At 37.2% G+C, this 27318-nt stretch overlaps 1 protein-coding gene across 2 annotated transcripts; it reads right to left on the bottom strand.

The window, feature by feature from the left end:
- Positions 1–253: 253 nt before the first annotated feature.
- Positions 254–26870, bottom strand: LOC121428636 (regulator of G-protein signaling 8-like). Of its 2 annotated transcripts, none has more exons than XM_041625401.1 (4): positions 26670–26870; positions 9770–9930; positions 5391–5554; positions 254–2119 (listed from the first exon to the last, which is right to left on the bottom strand). In XM_041625401.1, the coding sequence occupies exons 1-4, from the start codon at positions 26705–26707 to the stop codon at positions 1937–1939; spliced, it is 546 nt and encodes a 181-aa protein (XP_041481335.1). In that variant the 5' UTR covers positions 26708–26870; the 3' UTR covers positions 254–1936. The 2 variants fall into 2 exon arrangements, with proteins under 2 accessions (XP_041481335.1, XP_041481334.1); XM_041625400.1 differs by lacking the exon at positions 26670–26870 and adding an exon at positions 22703–22864.
- Between the last annotated feature and the right edge of the window lie 448 nt (positions 26871–27318).

Below are 27318 nucleotides of genomic sequence, written 5' to 3'. Positions count from 1 at the left end.
AGTCAATAATTTTTGTTGGTGTCAATGTTATTCTTGACACATAAATGATCAAAGGGCTTACTATACATATGTAATGCCACGTGTGTTGTCTGAACCATACACATGCTGGGCAGCTCCTTTAATGGAAATTCAAACCCCAATGTTTATATTTGGCAGGAATGTCACTAAAATGGCCTGAATAACAGGAAATTCACTTTAATTGGCCCCCCTTTTGGTCACAAAAGCAAAAGTTCTATGGTCACAAAATGATAAATAAGAGAATTACTTTTATTCTTCTAAGAAATAGCATCTGTTTATAATTACTGTGCTTTAAAAAAAAGGTGGGGGTATTAAGATTAAAAGGTAGATAAAAGTTCGATGATAGATAATGAAGTTGAAACGATGGAGTGGGAAGAAAGATGGGGAGTTGGAATGGCAACCGGAACAACGGATTAAATGGCTTCAGTATGCTGAAAATATAAGAAATTCCTACTTTGTCGATAATTTGTATCAATTATTTAAGGATAAGTTTTTATAATGACTGAAAATTCAAGCGTAGGAGTGATAAACAAAAGACAAAAATAAAGAAAAGGACAATCTATTGATGAGAGAGGAAGAAGAATTTAAGTGGGAAGAAGAAATTTTGAGAGAGGAACACAGACTTACAGGGACAAGTTAAGCGAATTCATTCAGGAGTATATATAAATATTTTAAAAAAATTTCCTATCATTTATCCTGAACAAGAATACACTTGATGCCAATTTATTTGAAAACTTACACAAAAAAAACACATCTCCCTATCATCCTTTCAGGATATTTGATAAAGAATATTTGTTGGAATTGATAGTATATCTTTCAACAACTGAATATTTTTTTTTTGTAACATTAGGAGAAATCAGAAATATTACTTATTGACATATTTTCTAGTCTATGGCAGTGATGTTATTATATTAAAAATATAGTTTGAAGTAGGAAAATACCTTGCAAAGCACTCTTTTTCTATCAATCTTGAATGTCAGCTTTCTTGAGTTGGACTGTTTGATATACACATTAAAAAAATGTATGTAGGATTACACTAAAGTTTCATACAAGAGTTGTAAAAAGGTCTTAAGCTTCTGGAGTTTCTGGAAAAAATATCCCAAGCAACCAAAACATTTTACCTACAAATCCCTTGAATAAATCACATATACCCACACGTTTCAATAATTAATTTTTAAGCAAACAAAGAGAGCAAACTACGTAATCAACAATTACATCTACTGCACACGATTTTCTTATACAACTCGTATATAAAATAGTCTAGAATACCCATTAAATAACATTGCACATAACACAGATTCAGGGGGGTGGGCGAGTTGCTTATTCACTAGCAGGCCGGGTGATCGTTAGCTATTATTGCAGTCTACAGAGGGCGGTATATTACAGTTACAAATGTGGCAAGATTCTGTCGTCCGTACCATGGTGCACAGGTGCATTGTTAGATGGTTGTCATGGTGATGCTTATGTGATTGACAGGTGCCAGAATAGCAGTTTCCAAATGGCTAAAAAGAAAAAACAAAAAATATCTAAAAATGTACAAGTTCTCATGATAGGCTATCAAAGAGTATCCGTTGCTACGGAGATATCACTATAAACAAACAGAAAAACTTCCCAGAGTTTTAATTCAGCATGAATCCAAAAGTCGCTGGAGGAAAGACTCTCCATCTGTAGTAATCTCATCTCAACAACAGAGGGGGCACTATTATAAGACCCCCAACACGTCAATGATGCAGCTATTGTTGTAGCCCTCGGGTGCAGAACTCTACGAGTGTACGACTAAAAGTGCTTTGGTTCGCTTTACCTCCTCTTCTCACCGCTACAGAGTTAACACACGTCTCTTCATAATATAATACATTAAAAAATGTGTAAAGAAGTGGTTCATGTCGAGTCCGCCAAATGGCAGCTACTCTGGCCCTCATCACTTCCCCTTTTTACTGCTCTCGCGTAGGAGCTTCTGATAAATCTCGGACCGTAAAAAACGCGGGTAGGAGTCCTTCTCCATTAACGCTTCTATCCTCTTTTGGGCTTGGTCGAACGTGTGCTCGTCTGGTGCGCTCAGATTGTCGACGGTTTCCAGCCGCGTCCTGGAATCAAGGTTAACCTACGGACGGAGAAGAGAATAGAAGGAAATTATTAATTGCTGCATGCAGCCAGCTCCATCCTACAATCTTAAAGGACAAATCCACCCCAACAAAATCTTGATTTGAATAAAAAGAGAAAAATTCAACAAGCATAACACTGAAAATTTCATCAAAATAGGATGTAAAATAAGAAAGTTATGACATTTTAAAGTTTCCCTTCATTTCACAAAACAGTTAAATGCACATCTCGGTCGGAATGCAAATGAGGGAACTGATGACATCACTCACTATTTCTTTTGTTTTTTATCATATGATATATGAAATATTTTGATTTTCTTGTTATTGTTATGCGAAATGATGATGTTTCATTCCTCCCTGAACAAGTGGAATTCCATTATTAAATTTATTTTGTGCTTCAGGCAAGGAGGTCCTAATCATCAAATTTGTAAAACTTGAAATACTGTACAATTCAAACAATAAAAAAACAAAAGAAATAGTAGGTGACATCATCGACTCTCTCTCATTTGGATGTAACTGGCTCGTTCATATGACTATTTTGTTAAAAATAAGCGAAACTTTGAAATGTCATCACTTTCTCATTTTACATCTTATTTTGATGAAATTTTCACCATTGTGTTTGTCTGATTTTTCTCTATTGATTCAAATCAACATTTTTCTGAGGTGGACTTGACCTTTAAATGCCTCTATTAGAAAAAAATATTTCAACTTGACGCCGCCAGACTGCTGATGAATCCCCGTAATAACTCAAAGAGATCAATAGTCTCCTTGATTAGATATCATTTTCCCTCCTATCCCAAACCTGGAAGAGACTTTCACCGACATCTGTTACAAGCTATGGAAATCCTTGCATCTGATTGGCTGCAAGCACATTAGTCATTGAAAATCACAGACAAGGTGTTCAATGAAACACTACCCTAATCGATGGGTGACAACAACATTTGCTCCGCTCTTAATATCTCAAAGGGGATGATACAGTTAGTTGGGATTGTAATAAGTTTTTGGTTCAAAATAATGTGAAGATACGGAATAGGGTTCATTTAGTATTGGAGACCAGATTTTAAGTTTGGCTTATCGTGCAGATTTTCTATTGGAGCAATTGTCGCCAGAGCAAATGTCATGGAACCATTCAACGTTCCAGGGGCCCATTGCACAAAGAGTTGCAATCACACGCAACTCCAAAAATTGAACGCAACTTGATTTTCAACCAATGAAAAACGCATATTAGGGACTTGCGCTCGATTATTTTTAATTGTGATCAAATGCAACTCATTCTGCAATGGGACCCGTTTTACTGACAAATTTGCAATATCAGTTAAAAGCTACTGAAATCCTTCCATCTGATTGGCTAATGGTAAATTTGTCATAGATATCGTGTGTTTGTTACTATAACAAGTCTTTGTGAAACAGGACTCTGGTGGAGTGATTTAAACACTCTAAATGCCACTCCTCTCAGAGTGAGACGAGGGACCAGTCATTTTGGAGTGGAATTTTGCAACTTTTGAGAGTGCATTATATCGCTTCTTCTGAAGTGATGAGTGTATAATTTAGACATTTTCACTCCAGAAGGAGCTATAATGCACTCTCAAAAGATGTGAATCCACTCCAAAACGACTGGTCCCTCATCTTTCTCTTGAGAGGAGTGGGATTAGGGACCAGATTAACTCTTTTGCATTTAGATTTAATGTCCTTGTTCAATAAACCTTTATAAAACACAGGAGATTAAGTGAGATATCCCGTTCCAGATAGACACACTTATGACATCTTCACCCTGGGACTGCAAAACGAACAAACGACCTGACCATTTTCTGGGAAATTAAACCTGTCGCACCTGATACCCTTATGCAGGTGTGTCGATAGACGCTACATCCCTCGAATAACGAACTTTCTCTATTCATTGCCATGCATGCTGCTGCACTGCTAGCAAATATGCATGGCCATAGCAGATCAATATTCGTCAGGTTACGTTGTAACCGCAATTATTTGCCACAAGATCACCCTCCGGCGGCCCTTCCAAAGTGGCGACAGGTTCATACTGATAAAGGCGAGTTCAGAAATGAACCTGCTGACAAGACACACTAAGAATATGTACAACTAGGAAACTAAGAGTAGGATTGATTTTTTGCAAGATTATTGTATACATATCTTTGAAACAAAAAATTGAATGAGAGCAAAACTGGTATTTTTGCCCCCTCCACCCAATGAATGAGGAAGGGGGCATTTTGGTAAGGCGGTAGGGTCATTGATTACAAGTTTTGAAAAAGCCCTCTCCTCACAACCCCCCCTCAATTATAATAAATTTTGCCTCTAATTTCTACTCTTGTCTTTCTAATTACTAATATTATTACAGTTATTTATTCTTTTTTATTTCAAAATCTGCTTTACTTAAACTTTGTTATCATCATCATCAAATCTTTTTTTTCTTGGAAGGGAGGTGAAAATATCAATGGAAGCTACACAACGCAAGGTTTCCAATGCCCAAAAATAATGTTTTACTATTCAAAAAATAATTTGTTGAATGAATAATCAATTAGATGTTGATTATGTATTTATAGGTACATGTATACATAAAGGCAATTCATGTATTTAACCTTTCTGTATATTCATTCCTCTACCTATCCAGCAGTAGAGATGTTTGCCTATCATGTTTTAACTGTTTGCTATTCAAAGAGACCATTCTAGCTGGAAATGCCTCCAAGCAGGTCCCTCGTTCAATTTGAGTTTCACGATGTAAATGATTTGAACATAGTTGCAAAACACCTCCTCCACTTTTCATCCATTCATTACATGCAAGCGCACACACAAACTGTCTATTTTGGTCGTTTCGATCATCCCCAAAAGATTGATTTACAAAGGGTCTTGACCAACGACAAACAGCTCTTGAACAACAATAATTTGTCTTCAGGACAGCACGTTCCCATGAAATAGCACCAGGGGCAAACATAAGGAATGTGTTGAATTATCATTGGGGTACTGCCGGATTGGGAGATGATCGAGGATGTGCTTTCACAATTTTTCATTGATACCTGAAAACATATTTTGGTCAAAACATTACAAAAGTTCCTCCAGATGGTTATATTCTATGACTGTACAATGGTTCGTTTATGTCCAGTGCAGGGGCCGTGGAACAGTTTTGAACGTGAGGGGGGGGGGGCTGACCATGCAAAATATCACAATCAGATGGTCATGTTTACAAGTTTGTTAACAGTTTTTCGAAAGAGTGGGGGGGGGGGAGGAGCTGAAGACTATCCCCCCTTCTGCATTAAAACTTGCCTCTCTTGGGGCCTGTATCGTGACGTAATCATCGTATATCTTCCTTGCTCTGGAAGAAAGCTTGGAGGATTTGAGCTTCTTGTAGTCCTCGCAGGCCAACCAGAATTCGATGTTTTCATCGCTGAACTCGGTTTGGAGGAACTTTCTGAACGCTTCCAGCCCATCTAGGGAAAGAATAGATAAAACAGAAAGAAAATATCAATGAAAATATGAAGACAAAAAATTGTTCATGTATTTACAAAAAAAATGTTGGCATATTTTCCCTTCCACTTCTGACATTAGACCTTTATCTTCACTAGAAAATATTCCTCTTTTTTTCGCATACTTTTCCCCTTCTATTTCTGACGTCCCTTGAAGAGCTTAGCCGGATTCTTGAATCTGCAAGCTTAATTTCTTGGGGCACAAATTGTTACCTGCATACTTTTCCCCTTCTATTTCTGATGTCTCTTGAAGAGCTTAGCTGGATTCTTGAATCTGAAAAGCTTACTTTCTCGGGGGCACAAATTGTTACCTGATACATTCCCTTACGCATGCACAAGATTTGCAATAACCCCCTGGTAAAGTAGTTCATGTCACACATGTCAATGCTGTACAAACAAATCTCAAAGACTCTTTGAAAAATGTATCCCACACAAATGGATATCTTGATCGTCGATATTGTATTTTTTTTACAACTGCATTTAATTTTCCAGAATTGGCTAATTCAATGATATACAAAATGAACGGCCATAAATCTCCTTCCTCCTTATCCTGCTCCCTTTTTTATTCCTCTTTTCCTCCTGCTCCTTCTTTTTCTTCTTCTTCTCCTCCTTCTTCTTCTTCTTCGCTAGAAAGATGGGCATCCCTCAGCCTACATCTTATCCATATTGCAAATATCATTGCTTGATTCTTCTTCAAATTATGGCTTCTTGATAAAATTCCACATCCCCTATTAAAAAGAAAGAACACATCGTCCCTGTTATCCTTATATAAAAGAAAACATTGAGCCAACAGCACCATCTCATGTCCTCACTGGCTCAAATTTGGCCAGGTTCCCAACCCACAATGCAACATTCTTAGCAGTGTACTCTTGTAATATAGCATGACAAAAAACTTCCATTTGAGAACACTATACCCCAGTTCCCCCTCTCATCAACTCTCTTCTCCAGCCGTAACTGCCTCAAGAAAGCAATTTAAGTATCAAAATCCCTGTTTCTTGACGTTGGTCCGAAGATAAAACAACAGCCTGGCATATACAGTCACAGCAGGGGACCACACACGATGGGATGCAGTGCGGTCCCTGTAAGCATGCCGTCATTTTTATTCTCTTACTTTCCTTATTCCGAGGTCGATTTTCTTCGTTCGAAATTGAAAATGGACTAACATTGGGTTACTGAGTACAATATGCCTTTGAAAACGTGATTAAATATGGAATACAATAATTTCATTCGAAGGTCCTACTACAGGCAGAGAAGTCTTATGTAATAGCGCAGCTGTTGTTTATCTTTTCGTCCTTTGCTCAATGCTCATATACTGGCCTGTGGGGGTGAAATTGAGACAGCGGGGATAAACCCCTGGATTGATAAAGCACGGTTGATAAGGGCTTGGAAATGATTTTTAGGAGATCCAAATGGAAAATGGGGCACAACACCGCAGTTCGCAATCCGAACTGAGATCCAAATGGAAAATGGGGTACAACACCACAGTTCGGATTGCCAACGTGGTGTTGTTTCAAAGGGAAGTTTGATGTAATGGACCCACTTAAATGATTAATACACTAATAATTCTTATTAACTACCTAATGCATTCACGCCTGAACATTGATTGGTGATTGGTGGTGATTTTTTACCTGATTGCTAAGAAAGCATGAATGCTTGTAAGCAAGCAACCAGAGGACCGATGGCTTAAGGTCCTCTCCGAAGGACCTGGTACTGAGGATTAATGCCTTACCAAAGGGCACTTGCGCACCAAGTGGGAATCGAACCCGGGTCACCGGAAAACGAATCCCCGCTCTACCGACTCAGCTATCGCTACCCAATATAAAAAAAGTGCAAAACATGTAAATTTCCTCTTTTAAAAACATTTTAGTTTCTCTATACAAATAATTTTGGTGATTTTTCCCCTCTGTATAGTCTCAAAATGTAGTTATCAAGGCTGGCTATTTATAACACACAGTTTATGAAAAACCATACAAAGTGCTTTTCAGTTGAACACTCTCCATTCAAAAGTGATAGTGTTTCAATCCAAGTATTCAAAATTGGATGAAAAATAGAAATGGATGATGGATGAGATCCCCCGATTCTAGACGAAACTATGAAGTCAATGAGGAGACGAGAATTCTGGGATTTATTGAAAGACAAATCTGGTATGGAAATCATTCTATCTTCGGCCACATCTTTAGCTCAATCATGGCCTTCCAGTTAAAATGCACTTCGACCCACTTTCTCGGCATGCCTCCGAAAAACAAACCTGCAAGCCTCTTCAGATGCTAATATGTCTATTTGTTGTTGTGAGTCTTCCCTTGACGGAGAGACTGGGAAAGAGGATCAATCGTACAGAAAAAGGATAGCCTGCATGCACAGACCCTTACTTTTCACAATTTGCATAGTACATAATGCAGAGTCTGAAGTAGTAAGACTAGATCCACTCATGTACACTGTACTGTGGTAGAGAGAGTATTCAGTGCATCCCAGAAAAAAAGGGAAACCGGGATTCCCCTGTTTTTTTCTTCAAAGGCAAATGAATGATGCTATTTCATTCACATAATCATATCATTCAATTATTTCTCTTCATTTTGATACCCAATATGAGACGAACACTTCTTGCATTAATGAGCAAGACGAGTTTGAAATTTCAATGTCAAAATCAGGTTGCGCAGAAAAGTTGAACAAGATTTGTTCATGTTACTACAACCATGCTTCTTCGACGACTGGCTCATTAGCATTTCTTTTGTATTCTTTAAGCTTCTCTCACTGATCCCTGAAATGAGAATGTATTCAGATTGTATGAGTTTCTGCGCAACATGTCTCAATATTCATCGTTTGTAATCTGCCATGCACAAACGATTTGTGAATATGTTGGTATCAAATTAAAGATGAGATTCCATTCTTACCATAAATATCAAATTTATGATAAACACATAATTCATAATTGTGAAATCTGTCTCTGAAAACAGGTTTCCTTTTTTGTGGCATACCCTGTATATAAACCATGGCTGGCTCTTGACACAGACAGGGAGTTTGGCATCTAGTCTTCACTTCAGACTTAGTTATAATTGGTTTAAGTGTCACATATGAGTCTGCCCTTGCAGACTTACAAAAGGTGCGGTGTTACATTAATGTTTAAGTCATTCATTGTGTTAACACTTTATCAGTGTCATCTCAAAATATCAAAGTGTTTCACAGGGGGGGGGGAGGAGTTATTATTAAAAAAAAATTTCAATTAGGACAATAACTTCCTAATGTTACAGCCCATACTGAAGCAATAGTACGGTGTCAATGATGTGACTTATGAACCTTCTCACACATCTGAGCTAGTCATTTACATCTAGACACAACTCTTTTCTTAGTTTGCATGAATAATTGGGAATAGACCTTTGCATTTCCCGCAGTGACCCACCTGGCCATCACAGGACACACAGAAAGAGTCAACATTAAGTTCAGATAATCAGCACCAAGAATACATCACAGTATCTAACAATTTCGCAACAGTGGTAAAACACAATGCAAGAAAACCCTATTCATAATACCTCCATTCATCTTCATGATTTTACGGTCACACTTCATAATTCCGAAGGTCGTAATTCCAAAGATTCTTTATTCCGAAGGTTTGTAATTCTGAAACACGTAAATTGCCTATACCTTGATGTTCGTTAATCCGAAGATGTAAAAGGGTTTGTTATTCCGAACAATTGTGGCGTTAATTTGAAAGTTTGATAATCCGAAAACGAAATAAGGTTCGATGCTCCAAAGGTTCGTTAATCCGAAAACGAAATAAGATTCGTTGTTCCAAAGGTTCATTAGTCTGATAATGAAATAAGGTTCATTAATCATTTCGTTTTTGGACTAACGAACCTTCAAAATTACGAACCTCATTTCGTTTTCGGACAAACGAACCTATGGAAATACGAACCTTCGGAATAACGAACCTTTGGAATAACGAAGCTTCAGAATTACGAATGTATGCGGATTTTACTGTCTATGCCCGATTTGGATTGTAGTTACAACATCGACTGGCTCTACTTTCGAGGACATCAAATATATTGCCCTTAAAAGAACCATATCTCCCTCATCTGTAAACTCCTGCCAATAACAATTCTGTTGCAGCCAATATGGGCTTCCCTCCGATGCCGATCAAGATCATTTGATTACCTTGCCAAAGGAAATAAATGTAATACTCACTCTTATCTCTCAACAAGTTTTCGAATGATTCGCCCCATTTCCGTACGTCCTCCACCTCGAGTAAAGAAATCTTCTCGCAGTTGAATTTGTTGGTGTCTCGTAGTGAACTGTCTGTATGGCGCCTTCGCAGAAAGCGCATTTTATCCTTCAAATCCCGAGCACTGTAGCAGAAAACAAACATGGAAAGAAAAAAAAAACTTTATTAGAAAATGAATTCTACAAGATGATAGCTTTCAAATCAAAACTTTTGAAATCCGATAGAGCGAGAAGGAAAATGAAGAACTGTCTGAAACCGAGGCTAGTGTTGCTAGGAAGTGCTTGCTTCTTTGGAGGCACGCACAAGCTAAGAAACCTGTTCAAAGCACTGAAAATACTTTTCAGACAAATGACAAACTGCGCATAAAGCAGCACAAATACAATCCCTACATTTTTTCAAACCAAATCAATAATTTTTTATTTTATAGGTGAGAATTCACATGCTGCTGGGCAGGCTGGCACATGCCTTAAAACCCAAATAAACGACAGAGCAAGCTACCTCATTACATGTTTGTTTGCAATTACGAGTTGGGAAAGATTTCGGAATTTAAACAAATATTGCATAGGAAGAACAAAAAATGACTAATTAAACTTCACAAATATCGAGGTTTCTTTTCAAAATAATTTTAAAAGTGAGACAACAAAAGATCCTAACACATTTTCTCAGCTGGTTAGGAACCCTTGTGTTGATTTCTCAGAAATGTAAGCCTCATTTCACTGGATGGATGCAGTAACATGACCCAAACTCATACCCTCCTCCGTGGAGAAAAACAATATACAGAGAGTGATATGGAGACACGAGGTGGAAATGTCATTTTGTATCAGATTTTAAGGAGGAGTGCTCTTTAAAGCACCCTTGATATTACAAGTATGGTATCTACGATAAGATGGAGAACATGAGATGAATTTTATTTGTTCACTCAGGGTTAATGCTCCTCCAGCCTTCTGAGGCATCTGATATTGGAAAATGTCAGTGTGCTAAAATGAACCTACCATGAGTACCAATGATTTAAGAATCGGTTGAAAAAAAATCAAATTTGTTCTACAAGCATTTTTGTTTTAAACAGCAATTGATAAATACTGGTACATATGTTAACCAACAGAATAGTTTTGAGAGTGTAGCAAGAAACTTAAATCTTAACATTTTTTCCTTACTTAAGTCATATTTTCAAGCTTATTTGCATAATATTAGAATAATAGAATGCTGTGTTTTCTTCTGGATTATACAAAATCATTGATGTTGTTGAAGGATATTATATTTTAGACTGCTATTTTTTTCTCCCTACGGACAATTTCAAACCATCCTGCTTTCGGATATCTACAAAAACAACATTTAATAATACTCGCATCGAAAACTGAAGAGCTCATTTTTCCTATGACTGAAAGATTATACTAGCTGCCAACTTAAGGAGTACTAATTTTGGGACCATCTGGTCGTAAACAAACTGTTGGATTTTCTAATGCAATTGAGCCTCAATTAAGCTTCCCCTCACTCGTAACCCCGCTGAGTTGTGTTTGCAACCGATGGGTGCAACGCAACTGTGCATATGCCCACGGGGAGAGTGCGCAGAGCAGATGACGTAAAGAGGTGTAATACAGCACGATCCCTGCCTTAAACTACTGGCGTCTAACAAACAGGCGTTTGTTAGTTTGTATGGGTATCTATCAGATGCAGCTTTGATATGTTTTCTTTCCAATTCTCTATCCCGCACACTCTCACCTCATCTCAAAACCAAGATCGTACAGACTGTTTGCCAAATGAAGCCTGGCCTGTCACCCTTGTGTCAGATTTTGCACCTCCTCTTTCAAAGTGGTTACATTTCTAGTGAAATCTAAATATGGGTGCAGTATTTTCGTCATACCAAATACACGATGGAACAACATCGACTCCCCCCCCCCCTCCAGTAGGTATATGGCATACACAGACTTGCCAACTTCTACAACCACAAAAAAAGTATTCTTAGAAGGAAAAAAGAAAGTATTTTTTTTTACAAAAAAAGAGAGTATTTTACAAAAATTCCTCAACATAATAATCACCAGCCTGTTGGAGTGAGATTGGTGAAAAACATGTGAAATGACTCTACTTGAAAACTTGATCACCTTTTTAACCATGTGCTCTTAGGCGAGAATTTACTTGTTCTTTTCATGGAACAAGTTACTGGCCCGACAGCGATTTTTACTGGTCTGGGACTGTCAAACCGGCACTCGTGTCACTTGCTTTGTAAAATACATACTCCATGATCAGAAATTGAAAATAAAACAATTCATACAAAAAAATTATTGGTGTATTCATAGCAAAAAAGAGGCACAAATACTCTAACAAGGGAACGGTTGCCACGTCTGCATACACTGCTTGGTTAAAAATTTTAGTTAGAAATTATCTTACAAATCAGGAATCCCAGATCAGAAAGAGGGTAATGAAAAAACAAGAAATGTATATCATGGACACAACTCTGTGATTATATCCATGTTAGTGGAAAAGTTATATGGAAGCAAGGCTGAGGTTGCATCATCACATCTGAGCTCGTACGTGAATGAAAATCCATCGAATAGCCTTCCTTAATCGAGTTAATTACTTATTGAGGCAAGCATTTCTTTGAATGAAGCATGCAATCTCTGAAGGTCGAGGGTCATCTCTTGAAGGATTTGACAACCTTCCCTGTACAAGGAGATGAATGAAGTCATCACATCACGTATGCTTATCTTAAAACAGGATGAATATTGTAATTAAGAGAGAATTTGAGAGTAGGGAGATTCAATGAGCTTCGGCCTGGATCTTGAAAACCATCCAACCTTTCGTTATCATCCAAGACTAGTTGAAGGGCACGTAGAGGCCAGCGGAAGATATCACTTCGCAGAAACCCCACCGCGCTCAGCCTCGCGTACGTAACGACTCGAGATGTGGCTTTAATCAGAAAGGTATCTTGCCGTGATTTGATTTGCGTGCGAGGACTTGTTTGTCCATTGCACCAGACATAACACATCTCAGCACTCTTTTTTTTTTCATTTTGTTTCCTCTATTTACATGTCCAAGATGGAGCATTCAATCAAATAATACATTTCTAAATGCAAGCATCACAACCAAGACTCAGAGCTACCAAGTCTCAAGCATTATGCGTGAGACTCACGCATTTTGGACTCTTGTTCATCCCCTCAAATCTCTGTCTCACGCAACTATCACAGCCTATCCCAATATATATTGTACACAATGTCTGTGATCTCACCCAGATTCACAGAAAATCTCACGCATAGCTGGTCTTTGAACTTGGCATCTCTGAAGACTCATAAGATCCCAAATCAGACACATACTGTTTATTTCAGAACATTCAGCCATACCTTGGGCCCATATTTCTAAAGCCCACCCACCGCAGGAAGTACAGTTTAACCTTTCAGTGCATGCCATCCATTTTCTGATGGGGTAGAATAGGGCAAATTTCTTGATCCGAGAATACCTTGCATTCTCAATTTTCAAGTTTTTCTGAATTCCCCGATGACATTCAACTGTAAGGAAATGTTGTTGCATCTCCAAGAAAGCTCTGAACAAATCAAAGATTCCCAGGATGAGGATAAACGTGGACATCCCTCACGCTCCTAGACACGATTTTTCCATCCTCCCATTAAAGAATGAACTGTGTAGGTTTCAGTGTTAAAGAATGAACCAGCTGGAACTGGAAGAAGTTACTTGTGTGAAAGAAACAAAATGGAAGATCCAGGGAATAAATTACACTGGGAATGGGGGCGATTTAGCCCCCCCCCCATAATGCTAAAAAAGCCCTGGAAATCCCCATTCTTTGCAATGTTAAATCTCACCTAATGTTGCAGATTCAGGTATTTTGTTGTCAAAAGTAGCACCAAAAATATAAAAATAAATATTTTTGTGTGTGCCTGGGAAGATCAATGAAAGCCACCACACTTAAAAAAAATGACTGTTTGATGATACAAAGTACAATTTTCCAAGAGCTTTTATCACAGCTAAAAGATTCAATGCCCCCACATTATATGCATTATTGGTAACCTCAATATCATGACATTAGGTATTTTACATTTGTAGTTCTATGGTTTTCTTGAAATATCAAGAAATAACCCCAATTCAACTAAATAGGTTATTTATAATCTCTTAGATTGTAATCTGAATAGTGACATTTAATTTAGAATATTAAAACAGAACTCGACTTGAAATGAGCGGGTGTTCACATCTTGTATAGATACCAAATCTTGTTTTTAAGAAAATATCAACAATTGTTTGGTGTGATAAGAAGAAAACCTGACAGGATGACATTAAAAAAAACAACCAAATTTCATATCGCAATTATTACTTTGAAACTTGAGATAATGATGTTGAATTTTATGGGATGTCACATTTTTACAAAGTTATATTAGGAGAAACTACACAAAAGCAGAGAGTTACACAAAGATTACCTATCTTCAACCTCATTTTCATTAGTTGAACAGGCATACATTCACAGTAAGGATCATCAAAATATGAAAACTCGGCAGTTAATCTTAATATTACAAGTAAATACATACTGTTTGAAGCTATTGAAATTGGATTTTACGATCTCCAGTTTGTTGATGAAGTTCTTTATGAAAATGAAAATTTCCTTTGAGCGAAACACACAGAAATTACATCCAACACAGGCTCAGAAAAATGCATAGATGGCACAGAAATGATTTCCTCCAAATCACCTTCTTCAATCTAGATCATCAGCAATTCGAGACTGAGGATATATCTAGGCTGTAAATCTACTCCGTCAAAGGCAAATCTCAGATTTTGAGATCACACGAACCTTGGTGGATATGCCCTCAAACCTCCAAAACCCTTAAAAAAAATTAATGTTTTTCTTTCTTCCTAACTCGTCCGTCTCTTCATCTTTTTTCTTCTTTTTAATTTAGCCCTCATTCACTTATTTCTACGCATTGAGAACCCTACTTTTGCTACTGGCAATATCGGTCAGGCTAAAACTGCTCTATCGTCACTCCTTCATTACATATCTCATCTAGCTGTTGATGGAGGAGGAACTATATATGCAAAATGCGTTGGAGTATATACAAAAAAGAAAGAGGGCATTTCTAAAGAAAGACCGTTGTGGGCTTTTTAATGGCTCGTCAAGGTAATAATGCTGTAATATATCAAAAGTTGTACTGATTGCAATCATGTACCATAAGATCATCCACCCTTTCCTTGTTTGCCTTTGTAAATATCCTTTTTTTAAAGAAAAATATTATATTGATTATAGAGTTTGATGTCATTGAGTGCACCTGTAAACAACATCAACATTTCATGAAGGAAGGTGACAATGACGGCATCATCGGTCAATATTATTCTTAAAATAAAAAAATGAAAAAAAAAATATTCACAGAATCCAATCATTATGACGGATTGCGTCAGTGTGAAATCATGAAGCAAGGATTATTGATTTTATGATCATTGCGATGCGAAATTGGGGCGAAGGCAAATTGGCAGCCTCAATCCATTTAACCTTTAGTGAGCGGCATGCGTGCAAATTGGCACACACCCGGGAGACCCGCAAAACCAAGAGCGCTTTTAAACCTATAGTGCATCGACTCCCAGTGAAAAAAATTGGAGAAACCAAAAGAATTTGAAAATTAGTGGGCAAGAAAGTATGAGAATTTTCATCAAGATGGAAAGAAAGAATGAGAAAAAGATAGAGAGAGATGGACAATGAGCAAAAGTAAAACTGCTGATGAATTGTTGCTAACAAAATTGACAGCATCCTAAAATGAGCAAATTTAATTGACACAATACCATCTGGTGTGCTTATCAATTACTGTATAATTTATATATTTTCATACAATTTTGTAACAGATGAATCTAGTGCCATACATCATTTTTTCAACAAAATAATACCTATTAAGGTTGCACTACTTCAAGTTGCTAGCTTTATATCCCACTATCGACAAGTCTAGCGTGTGATATCACAGAACGAAATCGAAACCGCAAATGAGAGAACAGGGGGACATCAGACACGGGTTAGAGGAACGGTAAGGTGTTCTGGGACCCTACTAGCAAGGAAACGTATAGGGGTGCTGCGAGAGTATATGGGTTAATCTAATAACAGTCGTCGGTACAGGGCGCTTGATTATCATAGCTATGGGATTGGACTTGTACTGTCAGCATCAAGTTTCTGAAGTTGGGCAAAGAATATGGTACATGGGATGGGAGGAGAGGTCTACTGATTTGATGGGGTCTAGATGAAGATAAATAATAAACAGGAAAGAGCCAATGCCAGGTAATTAGCAGTTCTTGGGCTTCCAATGTACAATCGTACTGCTTTAGGCACATTCAAACTTCACGACCGGAAAGGTCATGATGCAGTTGTCCTCTGAAAACATAATCTTGATTTCATTTTGTAAAGTTCACAAAAAACACACAATTCAATGAGGCATCCTGATTTCATCAATCCAACACAAAGATGCTCAAAGCCTTCGAGGAAACTCTTGCTTCTAGCATGCGAGGAGAAGCAATTACTAATACTTTGTTCGATGATTAGTTTTTAATAGAAAATTTCTAATGAAATTTCATGCTCAGAGTAAAAAGCAGATCAACTTGATTTCACGCATTTCAAAGTTTTTACACTCATTGCTTGAAAATGGCAGCTACACTGACAATGTTATGAGTTTCAATATATATTTATATACCTCCAAGCCTTTATAATTCCACCATCATTTTCTACTTAACCTTTATTCTTTAACACTAACTGCCATTCAATAATCCTCGGACTCTCAACTCTTTAGTAAATATAACGCCTATCTATTGTTTAAAAAATAAACAAAAACAGTCAAGTGGGATAATGTAATTTTGATAAGTGCATATATTCTTTTTTGAATGAGAGCGTCATTAAAAAATAAACCAACAACCCTCTTACTCTCTTTCCAGTTTGCCTCATTTTTTACCCTCTTTATATATTTTTATGTAAAATGGGCCTGTTGCAGATAGAGTTGCAATCAAACACAACTCCAAATGTCAATTGCAAATTGATTTCCAACCAATGACATGCTTGCATTAGGGACTTGCGCTTGATTTTTTAAAAGTTGAATTTCAATGCCTCTCTTTCTGCAAAGGGCCCCCGACCTTTTTACCTCAACGAGGACAGGAAATTGAATAAGGTCAAGCAGGGGAGAGTTTCACAAAGTGATCTGTCGGTGATTCTCACTACCAACAGTGATAAGCTACTAAAATCCTTGCACCCGATTGGTTTAAGAGCAGAGGAGTCAGTGAAAGTCAATAAAAGAACTTTTTATGAAACACCAAGAATCAACATAGCAATATCAATAAGACAATATCTATGTTCCTTACATGCAAATTTAAACTAATTAAAAACAAAAATTCATTGTAAGTTCCTTTGCAAGAATTTCATTTTATACATAAATGGTGCTTCAGCATTTAAATCTTTTATCTTTCATAATATATTCCAAAAGTAGAAACAGGAAATAAAGTCAGGTCAAATTGGAATTTTAAATAACTTTATCTCCTGCCCATGCCCCATACCACATGACTCTAAACATAATCTCTATTTTAGTGGGGACTAGATCCGCTGCCCACATAATATCGTTGCTACACATTATTTTTATTTCATTTATTCATTATTTGTTTTTTTTTCAGAGTGAATGTCTCACATGTTATTAAACATGAGGGATGGCCTTAGTACCTTTTAAGAATAACAAGAAATCATTATCCTCAAGTTTTTAGTGGGCTACCACAGAAACCCCTTTTCTGTCTATCTTTCACTCTTTATTGTATTTTATGCAATAGACCGTTATTTAAAGAAAGCTGCAAAGAAAATTGAAGGTCAATCATGAAACGTTAAACATTTCCGTTTCTTTAAGCACCAGCACAAATGATCTCAGAAGGACCTTAAGACCTAGCTTCAGTTGTGCTAAGAATGGGTTGACAGGAAAAATGATATTGCTACAGGCGTTTTATTTTGGCTACAATTTAGTAAAAGCCCATGCTCTATGAAACGTGAGATGTGACCTTTAATCAATGCCTTTCATGCCTAACAACAATACGTAATTTACTACAAGTAAACAGAGTTCCAGCTTGTTCAAATCTTCCATTTTTATTCATTTCATATCCATTCATTTCCAAACAGGTATGAACTATGAACAGGAAACTGCACGATCTCTGTCCATGTCTATACAGTATGTCCTTACTACATTATTTGTTTTATCCATACTGAGTGACCACGTTTTCTAAAATGTGAAAAATGACCTTTAATTCCTTTTGTGAATAGCAGGAAATCACAGCCTAAATTTGTTGCAGGCTAGCACAGAACTCCATTTCGTCCTTATTTTGCTTTTATTTTTTTCAGCATGGGTAAAAAGATCAGGAAATTCAAAAAGGTCAACCACAATCTTCTTAAAGCAACTTACTCACGTTTTCTTGAATTTGAGAGATGACGGCAATGCCTTTCACAAATAACAAACTATTATCTTCAGATAGTTCATATTCACATACATTTGTGCTAAGAATGGGTTGACAGGAAAAATGATATTGCTACAGGCGTTTTATTTTGGCTACAATTTAGTAAAAGCCCATGCTCTATGAAACGTGAGATGTGACCTTTAATCAATGCCTTTCATGCCTAACAACAATACGTAATTTACTACAAGTAAACAGAGTTCCAGCTTGTTCAAATCTTCCATTTTTATTCATTTCATATCCATTCATTTCCAAACAGGTATGAACTATGAACAGGAAACTGCACGATCTCTGTCCATGTCTATACAGTATGTCCTTACTACATTATTTGTTTTATCCATACTGAGTGACCACGTTTTCTAAAATGTGAAAAATGACCTTTAATTCCTTTTGTGAATAGCAGGAAATCACAGCCTAAATTTGTTGCAGGCTAGCACAGAACTCCATTTCGTCCTTATTTTGCTTTTATTTTTTTCAGCATGGGTAAAAAGATCAGGAAATTCAAAAAGGTCAACCACAATCTTCTTAAAGCAACTTACTCACGTTTTCTTGAATTTGAGAGATGACGGCAATGCCTTTCACAAATAACAACAAACTATTATCTTCAGATAGTTCATATTCACATACATTTGTGCTAAGAATGGGTTGACAGGAAAAATGATATTGCTACAGGCGTTTTATTTTGGCTACAATTTAGTAAAAGCCCATGCTCTATGAAACGTGAGATGTGACCTTTAATCAATGCCTTTCATGCCTAACAACAATACGTAATTTACTACAAGTAAACAGAGTTCCAGCTTGTTCAAATCTTCCATTTTTATTCATTTCATATCCATTCATTTCCAAACAGGTATGAACTATGAACAGGAAACTGCACGATCTCTGTCCATGTCTATACAGTATGTCCTTACTACATTATTTGTTTTATCCTTACTGAGTGACCACGTTTTCTAAAATGTGAAAAATGACCTTTAATTCCTTTTATGAATAGCAAGAAATCACAATCCTAAATTTGTTGCAGGCTAGCACAGAACTCCATTTCGTCCTTATTTTGCTTTTATTTTTTTCAGCACGGGTAAAAAGATCAGGAATTTCAAAAAGGTCAACCACAATCTTCTTAAAGCAACTTACTCGTTTTCTTGAATGTGAGAGACGACGGCAATGCCTTTCACAAATAACAACAAACTATTATCTTCAGATAGTTCATATTCACATACACTTATAAACCCATACTTACGTGTCTTTGATGTATATTCAATGGTTGTAGGGCTATCCAAGTTAGATATTAACATACTGATCTATTATACAGCATACTGGTACAATTCATTACAAGTCTCATCCATTTTAAAATTTGGATCAATGTATTCTGAGAGTCCCAACTAGCACACTAGCAATCAATTATAAAAGAAATGAAGATCCCTAAAATCAGTTATAAAAATTGTGATTGATTGACTGGCGATTTGCAATTAGTTATAGTCTGCCTCTTGCAATAGAAATAATAGACTGATTCTATACAGTTATGCTAATACTGATCACAAATTTCTTATTAACATTTGCAATCAATTTTGAATAAATCATCATCATCACCATCATCATCAACACTATCACCACCATCAGCATCATAATAATCACTATCACCATCATCATCAGCATTACCAACATCATCATCACCATCACTTCACCATCATCATCATCATCATCATCATCCCCATCATCATTATCATCATCATCACCATCACCATCAACATCATCGTCATCATCGTCATCATCGTCATCATCATCACCATTATCATTATCATCATCACCATCACCATCATCATCATCGTCATCATCGTCATCATCATCATCATCATCATCACCATCACCATCGTCATCATCGTCATCAGCAGCAGCTGCAGAACAAGCAACACCACCATCACTGAGTAACACATTCTTTTGGATGAGCTCACTTTTATATCCAACTTTGACAAGAATGTTCCCGGCATGTGAAAACAAAGAATCTTCCCGGACTTCCCATTCTAAGCAACAACGAGTCTCCATCAATATTCCCCACCTCGGTGAAATCTTAACATATATTTTTTGACAAATACTTTTTGCAAACATCTCTGCACTTTGTACCCCTTGGAAGACCAGCAGCACCATGATTGATGCTGCTGAGTAGGCCATCCTCCCATTTTCATTTGTCAATTTCGTATATGTTATCAATCTATATGTATTGTTAAATGTTTGAAAAGAAATCCATTCAATTCAATTCAAAGGAAGTCATAGCAATGACTAAAACAAAGAAAAAACATACAAAGAAATAATAAATTACAGAATAAAACAAGATCTTCAAAGCTTTAAAACTGTTGTGAACTCGGGGAAAAATACATTTCTAATAATTTGAAAACACCCCTTTTTCCACTTCACGTCAATGAGTGATGTTGTACATGATACACAATTTTGTTTTCACTTTTGAACAAAGAAACAGAACAAATACAGACTGCTGCTTAATAATCAAATTGTCAATTCAGAGGGAATCTGCTTCCGGCCAAATTGAATTTTGTCTCTACCATCAGCGCAAATATCAATGAACAATGAAAACAGTCCAGTCGAGGCCTTTCTTTGGGGGTCTCTCTCTCTAACATTAGAATGAAGTTATTGATCTGTACAAGTTGACGTGCAAGAAATAGAGCATCGATTTCCCAGTGTATCTGAAAATAAAGTGTGTCTCAAACAAAAATACTGGCAATAATGGTGGCTTCTTAGAGGCACTCCAGCCTGGATGCTTGATGCCATTGGCACTAATATAAATGCAATATAAGGAAACACCTGATCTCAAATTGGATAAAACAATCCTGCACTGAAAGAAAAAAAGAATTCTGATATTATGAGAAACTAGAAAAAAGTCTTTACAAAGACCTTATTCTATATTTGAGGTCAATGATTGCATATCTGATTAGGTTGAACCTATAATACTTCTAGAAGTATAATCCGCAGAGGCAAGTTGACTGAGTTTACATCCAATTTCAAATCATCATTCTGATTCATTATTGTTTTAAGGCAATTCACATTAGCAAATAATGTGGGATGTGTTGTTCAAGTAATGGTAAATCTGCATTTTTATCATTATCTCTACTTCTTTTTGGGTCACATTATGTGTGATTTGCGTTGCAAAGTTTATAATTTGCCTGTTTTCACCCCAAAAATATGATGGCTGGGATTTAATAAGCAAACTAAATTGTACATTACACTGCAATAACTCTGGTGTTGATTTGACACCGGCCCAGAATCTATTATGTCCACACCAGAGAAGTGTTAAACGATACCAGTTTCGTTTTGGTCTAACACTTATCATACTCAATAATCAATGCAACCAATCATAGAAATCAGCCTTATGATCAATTGCTAAGCTTAATGTTAAGGGGTCCAGGGTTGGAGATACACGACCCTGTCTTAATGGAGAAACTTACATTAGGGGTCTGTAACATAAAGTTTAGTGATTGAACATGGGCTGATTCCTATGATCTCAGCCTTATGATCAATTATAAATAAAAACTTTATGTTATAATGTCCATGGTTTAAGATACACTACCCTGTCTTAATGGAGAAACTTACATCAGGGGTCTGTAACAGAAAACTTAGCGATTGATCTGGGGTTGATTTCTACTATTGGTTGGATTGATTATTGAGTATGATCAATCGCTAAGCTTTACATCATGGGGCCCCAGAGCTTTGCAAGGAAAAATGGTTGGTTACTTCATCAAGCTATGCATCAACATTTTTGTGATACTCATATTGATAAGAATTCTTCTGTCGGCCTGTAAGGTGTTTCATAAAGTTGTTTTACAGTAAGCTAAAGTTACGAGCTACTTCACGCAGGACTGGAATACGTTCTTAGGTGCTATTTCATCTTCAAAGGATGTATACCATATAATATGAGAAAGGGTCACCAGACATGCATAACCTATAAAAAGCTTTATACAACTGGGTGATCTTCCTCCTAGGTGCTATCAAGCTCAGTCTACGACAAACCTTGATTATCTGACACATTCTTAAGTTAGCTAATTATTTTCATTTTTGTCCAAATCAGGGTGCCTGTTCCATAAAGCTGTTCGTATGGTGAGTGCGACTGTTAAGAACGGCCGGTACCTTTCTCACATGCTAAATAATCACCAATGAATATCTAATGGTGAGTATCATTTCCCACAAGAAAGGATCACAAGTCGTTCTTAAAGTCACCCTTAATTGAGGAACAGCGTTATGACATGTGCCCCAGGTATTTTCGATCATACCCAAGGAAGAGAAATTGAATCTGGGCAAAGTCAATTCAGCAAGTTGGACATTTACATAAGTGCCTGTTTTACTCACTGTACAATATAGCCGGTTTTTCTGTAATTCACTATTCCAAGATGACATTAGCAAGGGTACATATCAATAAAATGTGGCATGAAATATCTTGATAGTATACTTACGTAGTGCCTTCTTTCGTAAAAGTCTCTGATCGTTTAATCTCCATGGCATTGACTAATTTTGATGTCATTATTAACGTTTTAAAAAAAACACTCGCTGCTCTCAGATTCACAACACAGGTCTCTCCAGATCACGAGGAAATACTCAATAATACTGTTTATGCTATTTAGTCTATAGATGAATATATTAGCTCCAAGGATGGAAATATGACATCGGCAAAGTTGCCTAAGTGAGTTCAATCGCAGACCACAGACCTCAGTCAGTGTTGTCAATTCCAATAATGTAAATGCACTCTAAATTAATAAATGAGTGTTAGAAATCCTCAAACAACACGCAAATATCCATATTAGGAAGAGATGAGGATGACAATACTGAGAAGTCAGAGATGTTTAGAAAAGAGAAAAGCTCTCTAAATTTACTAGTTTATGATCCGATAAGGACGAGAGTTGACGGGTCTCTTCTCACAGCTGTTGTTTTCTTGTGAAACACAAGTAGCTCACAGCGCATCTGCTGACAGCTCTGACGTGCACTAGACACTGGCTGAAAAGAAAAACCCTGGCTGATTAATTTTCAAGCAATCAGGATTTTTTGGGACTACACCAAATTGGAAATCAGATTGAAGCTTTCTCTGTAGTTTAAAAGATTTTATTTCTAAGGGGTATCCCTGTAGTGACAAAGGATGGGTTGAAATAATTGCTATCTATCAAGGAGCAGCTTCTGCGGTCAGTACATTATTAATTAGAGAGGCCTCCATCAAATCTTTGAACAGTCAAGAAGGTATTATTGATTGAAAAATCTGCATGTAGAGATCACAGAGATTTCCGACTGACCAATTAGATGCTCAATTATTCTGCTTATGTCTCTTTACGGCAGCAGGAGAAGAAAAAAAAAGCCATGTGGCGTCGACCACCTGCTCCTACTTTATGGTTGTTTACGGAAGCAAACTGGTGCTCCCTGCTTGCATTCTCTTTTTTGGTCTCTCGCCCTATCTCTTCCTCTTGGTTGAACTGCCACCTCACAAGGAGGTAAAGTTTGTTCGGCCGTACATGCAAAGAGGTGCCCTGAATACTAAAGACGTAAGAATCAAGTGTTTTTTGTTTGTAAAGTGGAGGAAACTGACGGTGCGAGGCGGGAGGGGGTTACAGCAGTGCCCACAGGTGGGTGAGAGGTGGAGCTATCCCTGCATATATCTATCGATAGCATTTGCAAGTCCACAAACAGTGATTATAAAGTCAGCCACATCAAAATCAGCAATCTGATACTCACAATTGCACGGGAAAAAATTACAAAGGCAACTTGAAATATGCTCTTGCAGAATGCATACAAACTGCCACTTTGAATCCCAGTTCATGCAAAAATGCACTTCAGTACTTTACAACTAAGCTCAGTTCAAGTGTGATCCCTAAAAGGACAAAGGGATCAAAACAAAAAAGAAGGTTCACCTCATATTGGACCAGTTACAGCTGGTACACCACACCAGGCTTGTGCACATCAAATCCAGAAAGGGCTGTTAATATGCTTCTAGAAGCCTGCAAAAACAAGCCGGTTTCGAAGCTTGGATTTAAGACAGATGGCATAGAGAGAAGGCGCCAAGGGCTGAACTTGGTTTTTGATATGAGGTAATCCAGCTTTGTTTCTTGCTCATTCTTTCCTCAAAAACATCCCTAGGCGCTACGTTCTGGATACCGATGAACCGAAAGGATTATAGAACTTCACACAAAACAACATCATCAAAACGTTTTTCCCTGGTGAATGGCAAAGTTCGTGGTATTAGATGAATGATAATCAATGATCTTCTTTCTATGCAGTAATCACAAGTAAGACGACGGGTATTTCACAAAGATGATTGAACACCAACATCCCTCGAATAACCATTGTTGAGTTGATAGTTTTTTTTTTTTTTTTGGGGGGGGGTGGGATGACGGATAGTGCAGAAATGCTGTGAGATGATATCAATACTTCACAGTCAAGCTTAGCTGACACGACACTAGGGTGGCACATGCAAGAAATGAACTCCGCAAGTCTGCAACTTCAAGCTACATAACTCTTCAAAAGAGCCTGGAGGAATGAATCCCGCGCAAGGACGATAACAAACTCGAGTCCACTGATCATCCCATGCAGTCGCTCCAAACAACAAAACCCTTCTGAGGTTCCTATATTACTAACCCCTTTCCTTACCCTGTCCCCCAAGACAAGCAATAAACAATGAACGGCAAGGAGAGAGTCCCGATGAGTCCGTCTAAATTTTCGGCAGCACAATCGCCCGCTTACGCAAGTGTCATCTAATAGGTGTGACTATACATAAACTGGCGTCTCCGACTTCACTCATCGATGTAGGGTGCCAGGATGGAGAACTGGGACAGAGGAACGAGCTGTGTACTCGCCTCTCTTGTTTCTCAAGATCTGAATGGCTCAAAGTCTTAAATTACCCCATCAAATATTGGATTTTGATGAGGTGGGTAGATAGAACGGAATCCCCCTCCAATAATTCTATTATAAATTCTTGCCCCTCCCTTCCCATCATCCTCTTATTACTCCTCTTGAATTTTAATATGATCATTGGCTTATTGATAAGATCAGAAGCTCTGCCTGAGAAGGCTAGTATGTAGCAACTTAATGTTATAGAGCTCGTTTCTTGAGCATGAGTGCCTGACTACGCCATAGGCTGCAAAAATAATATCCTCATTTCTCTTCAGCCCCTGCCATCCACGCTGTCACGTCTTTACATAAAATGATAGGCGCAAAATACAAATCCCGATTGCCATCATTATAATCCACTTGCAAATAGATTGGGGTACGATGCGAGTCAGCACTTTTGTTTAAAGGCAAGATCGTGGCTTCGGTGTAACGCCTAAATCAGGTATGGAAGGAGGAGCGCTATGAAGTACAGATGAAGTAGGAAGGGCAAACAGTGTTTAAATTAACACTTTCACCATAAAAAATGTGGTGTTAACACTACACTGCAAATGTTTACAGGATTACACCAAACTTTTCCATCTATGTTGAATCAAAGGTGTCAGTTCAACACCCTTTGGTTTTATTTTTAACAAATTCTGTTTATTGCTTTTACAGTGTTTGGTATTAAGTTCAAACTCTATGAGGGTGAGGTCCTCTAAAGATATCCATTGTTTTGATCTTAGCGCTATAACTTTTAGTGTTAAAGAAAGAAACCTTTTCCAAAGCATCACTTAACTGCAGCACATCCCATATTCCAAGTATCTACTTATAAATTAAATGGTAAAGATTTTCACTACCTCCGCAAAAATACAAGATTTCATAAACGTCTTCCACAAATACTATTTTGAACGAGAATCGTCTTGCCAAGAATCTTCTGGTTTATGATTATGCCCCCCCCCAAAAAAAAGGAGATATAATAAATATTCAGTGTAAAACAAAAAAAAATACTGCACAGACTTCTACATCTATTGCATAGACTTCAGATCACCCTTTCAAAATAATGAGAAAAATAAGTAATTCTCAAATATTAAAACTTTATATAAATAAACCTCTCAGTGTTGATGACAACTCAAACGCAATTTTGGATTAGTGCTGAACATCTCTTTTTCAGCATGACATTCAAAGAAGTTTTAAATTGAAAGGGAATTACATCATTATATTCAATTGTGATTAAAAAAAACCTCCAAGTGAGAGATTAAGTAATTTAAAGAGATTGTGCAAGAGAGAGGAAAAGAGAGAGGATTAGGGTTAGTACAGGAAGGGAACAGAGAGACAGTGTGAGAAAGAGAATGAAATAGAGAGCAAATAAGAGAATGAAATAGAGAGCAAAAAAGAGAGAAAGAGAGCGAAAAAGAGAGAAAGAGATGAGGAATAAATTACGTGAAATTGGAAAAGGGGAAGGAAAAAATATAAATGAGCAACAACTTATCAATCTCTTACAAAATTAATACATGAAAGAAAAAAAAAGATTGAAAAGTAAGAAATTTGCAAGTTGAATTTAAACAATCCTACCTTGGCAGTCCAAAATGCATATCCAGTCGAAAAATCATCTGGCCGGAGACGAAAATATAAGGCACACGCAACAATGAAGGCAGGAAATCAAGATATTGATGTTATCACACCAAGAGTCAGAGGCAAACTGCGCCTTTTCCCAGAAGTTGTCTCTTTGTAAATATATTACCAATATTAAAAGGGTTGTTTTGTCGTTGGCATTCAATGCAATAAAGGCAAAAGAAAGAGCAATTGTCTGTTGATGACTATCCCTCCTAGCTCTGCATTTTAAGTGTCTACCATTGAGAGGAAATCATATCAGATGGCTTGCGAAAAACAGGCTTTCCAACGAGATGGGTTGATCCTTGGAGTAATGAGGAGGTAAAATGGCAACAAGTTTCGAGAGACGGTGTCTCTCTCCCTCTTTATCTCTGTCGCGGCACGACTGATATCACTAACCCACACAAGATAAATTGAAAGGACCGACCTTACCATCAGAGTTCAGTACGATACAGGAGAGTCCAATAAAAAACATCAACTGTTCCCCAAATCTCTCTTTATTTCTTTCTCTCTTGTATATATTGATAAATAAATTTTTTGTGATGTTTCCCAGAGTAACAAAGGCTGACGCAGGTCCAGCGACGGTATTTGCTTGGCGCTACGAGTTGCT

This window comes from Lytechinus variegatus, chromosome 15 (genome assembly GCF_018143015.1).
Source record: "Lytechinus variegatus isolate NC3 chromosome 15, Lvar_3.0, whole genome shotgun sequence".
Taxonomy (NCBI): Eukaryota; Metazoa; Echinodermata; class Echinoidea; order Temnopleuroida; family Toxopneustidae; genus Lytechinus; species Lytechinus variegatus.
This window is presented reverse-complemented; position numbering and strand designations above follow the sequence as displayed.

What these genes read in the sequence shown, in the direction of transcription:
- LOC121428636 (XM_041625400.1), bottom strand. Translation starts at nt 22,770, where the DNA reads ATGACATCAAAATTAGTCAATGCCATGGAGATTAAACGATCAGAGACT. An exon ending in AAACTTGTTGAGAGATAAGA is followed by an intron (nt 5,555 to 9,769) that starts GTGAGTATTACA and finishes TTCTTTCCCTAG; the next exon opens with ATGGGCTGGAAGCGTTCAGA. An exon ending in CGATACAGGCCCCAAGAGAG is followed by an intron (nt 2,120 to 5,390) that starts GCAAGTTTTAAT and finishes CTCCGTCCGTAG; the next exon opens with GTTAACCTTGATTCCAGGAC.